This window comes from Fragaria vesca, linkage group LG1 (genome assembly GCF_000184155.1).
Source record: "Fragaria vesca subsp. vesca linkage group LG1, FraVesHawaii_1.0, whole genome shotgun sequence".
In the NCBI taxonomy this organism is placed as follows: Eukaryota; Viridiplantae; Streptophyta; class Magnoliopsida; order Rosales; family Rosaceae; genus Fragaria; species Fragaria vesca.
The window spans coordinates 13260607-13262125 of record NC_020491.1 but is presented as its reverse complement, the minus strand read 5'-3'; the positions used below and the strand labels follow the sequence as shown (position 1 = coordinate 13262125).

Genomic DNA, 1519 nt, shown 5'->3' with positions numbered 1-1519 from the left:
TACTTAGACATATGGTGTGGACTACAAGGAAACTTTTGCTTCTGTAGCCAAGATGAGTACAGTTCGTGTGTTATTATCAATTGTAGTGAACCATGCCTGGAACTTGCACCAAATGGATGTCAAGAATGCCTTTTTACATGGAGAATTGGAAGAAGAAGTCTATATGCGACTACCTCCTGGACATTCTTAAGCTGACAACCCTGAGATGGTGTGCGAGCTTCATAAGGCTATTTATGGTTTGAAACAATCACCTAGGGCTTGGTATGCTAAGCTTAGTTCCATTTTGGAGGAAGTTGGTTTTCAGAGAAGCAATGCAGATTCTTCTTTGTTTGTTAGAAATGGTGCATCTAGGAAATTGGTTGTACTCATCTATGTTGATGATTTGATAATCACAGGTGATAATGTGCAAGAGATTGAAGTTCTGAAACAAGCTCTTCACAAAAAGTTTGCAATTAAAGACCTTGGAAAATTAAAATATTTTCTTGGGATTGAGATGGCTACTTCTAAAAAGGGTTTGTTTTTGAATCAAAGAAAGTATGTCCTGGATCTTCTCAAAGAAGCTAATATGCTGGGGTGTACATCAGCTCGTAGTCCCCTCGACAGAAAGTTCAAATTGGAAGCAGAAGGTGATCTACTTCAAAATGTGAGCTACTACCAAAGGTTAGTTGGAAAGCTCATCTATCTCACCATTACTAGACCTGACATTTCTTATAGTGTGAGTATTATAAGTCAGTCTATGCATGTTCCCACAAAGACACATTTGAGCATTGTGGAGCGAATTATTCGCTACTTAAAAGGGTTTGTTGGTAGAGGTTTGCTATTTAAAAATAATGGAGGAACATATATTGCTGGTTATGTTGACGCAGACTGGGCTGGGAATTCTCTAGATAGAAAAAGCACTACTGGTTTTTGTACTCTAGTTGGTGGAAACATGGTCACATGAAAAAGCAAAAAAACAGACTGTGATAGCTAGATTAAGTGCTAAAGCAGAATATAGAGCAATGGCATCAGCAGCTTGTGAGCTGATTTGGCTCAAAGGTCTTTTGCAAGATCTTGGTTTTCAGTCAACCAAGTCCATGCCTCTTCACTGTGATAACCAAGCTGCAATGCATATTGCGTCGAATCTTGTGTTTCATGAAAGAACGAAACACATAGAAGTGGATTGTCACTACATTCGTGCTCAAGTTCAAGGCAAGGTGATTCAAACCATCTATACCCGAAGTCAGGATCAATTGGCTGACATCTTCACCAAAGCCTTGCCTACTGCACAATTCCTTATCATTTTGTCCAAGCTTGGCTCCATCAATCCGCAGGATCCATCTTGAGAGGGAGTGTTGAAGATTAGTTCTAATTGAACTAACCTAGTTAAAGTTGACATAGTAGTGTGAATAGAGCTGTGAGATTACTACTGTGTATGTGTATGACAGCTCTTCTGTGAGCAGCACTGCTGTGATGTGTGATGTGTTGCTGCTGGTCTCTTCTTTATCAGCAGCATGGTGTGCCACAACTGTGTCTCTTT

At 39.8% G+C, this 1519-nt stretch overlaps 1 protein-coding gene across 1 annotated transcript; it reads left to right on the top strand.

Moving 5' to 3' along the window:
* Positions 1–205: 205 nt before the first annotated feature.
* Positions 206–943, top strand: LOC101301539 (uncharacterized mitochondrial protein AtMg00810-like). Its single transcript, XM_004289259.1, has one exon. The coding sequence runs from the start codon at positions 206–208 to the stop codon at positions 941–943; it is 738 nt and encodes a 245-aa protein (XP_004289307.1).
* The last annotated feature ends 576 nt before the right edge of the window (positions 944–1519 follow it).

What these genes read in the sequence shown, in the direction of transcription:
- LOC101301539 (XM_004289259.1), top strand. Translation starts at nt 206, where the DNA reads ATGGTGTGCGAGCTTCATAAGGCTATTTATGGTTTGAAACAATCACCT.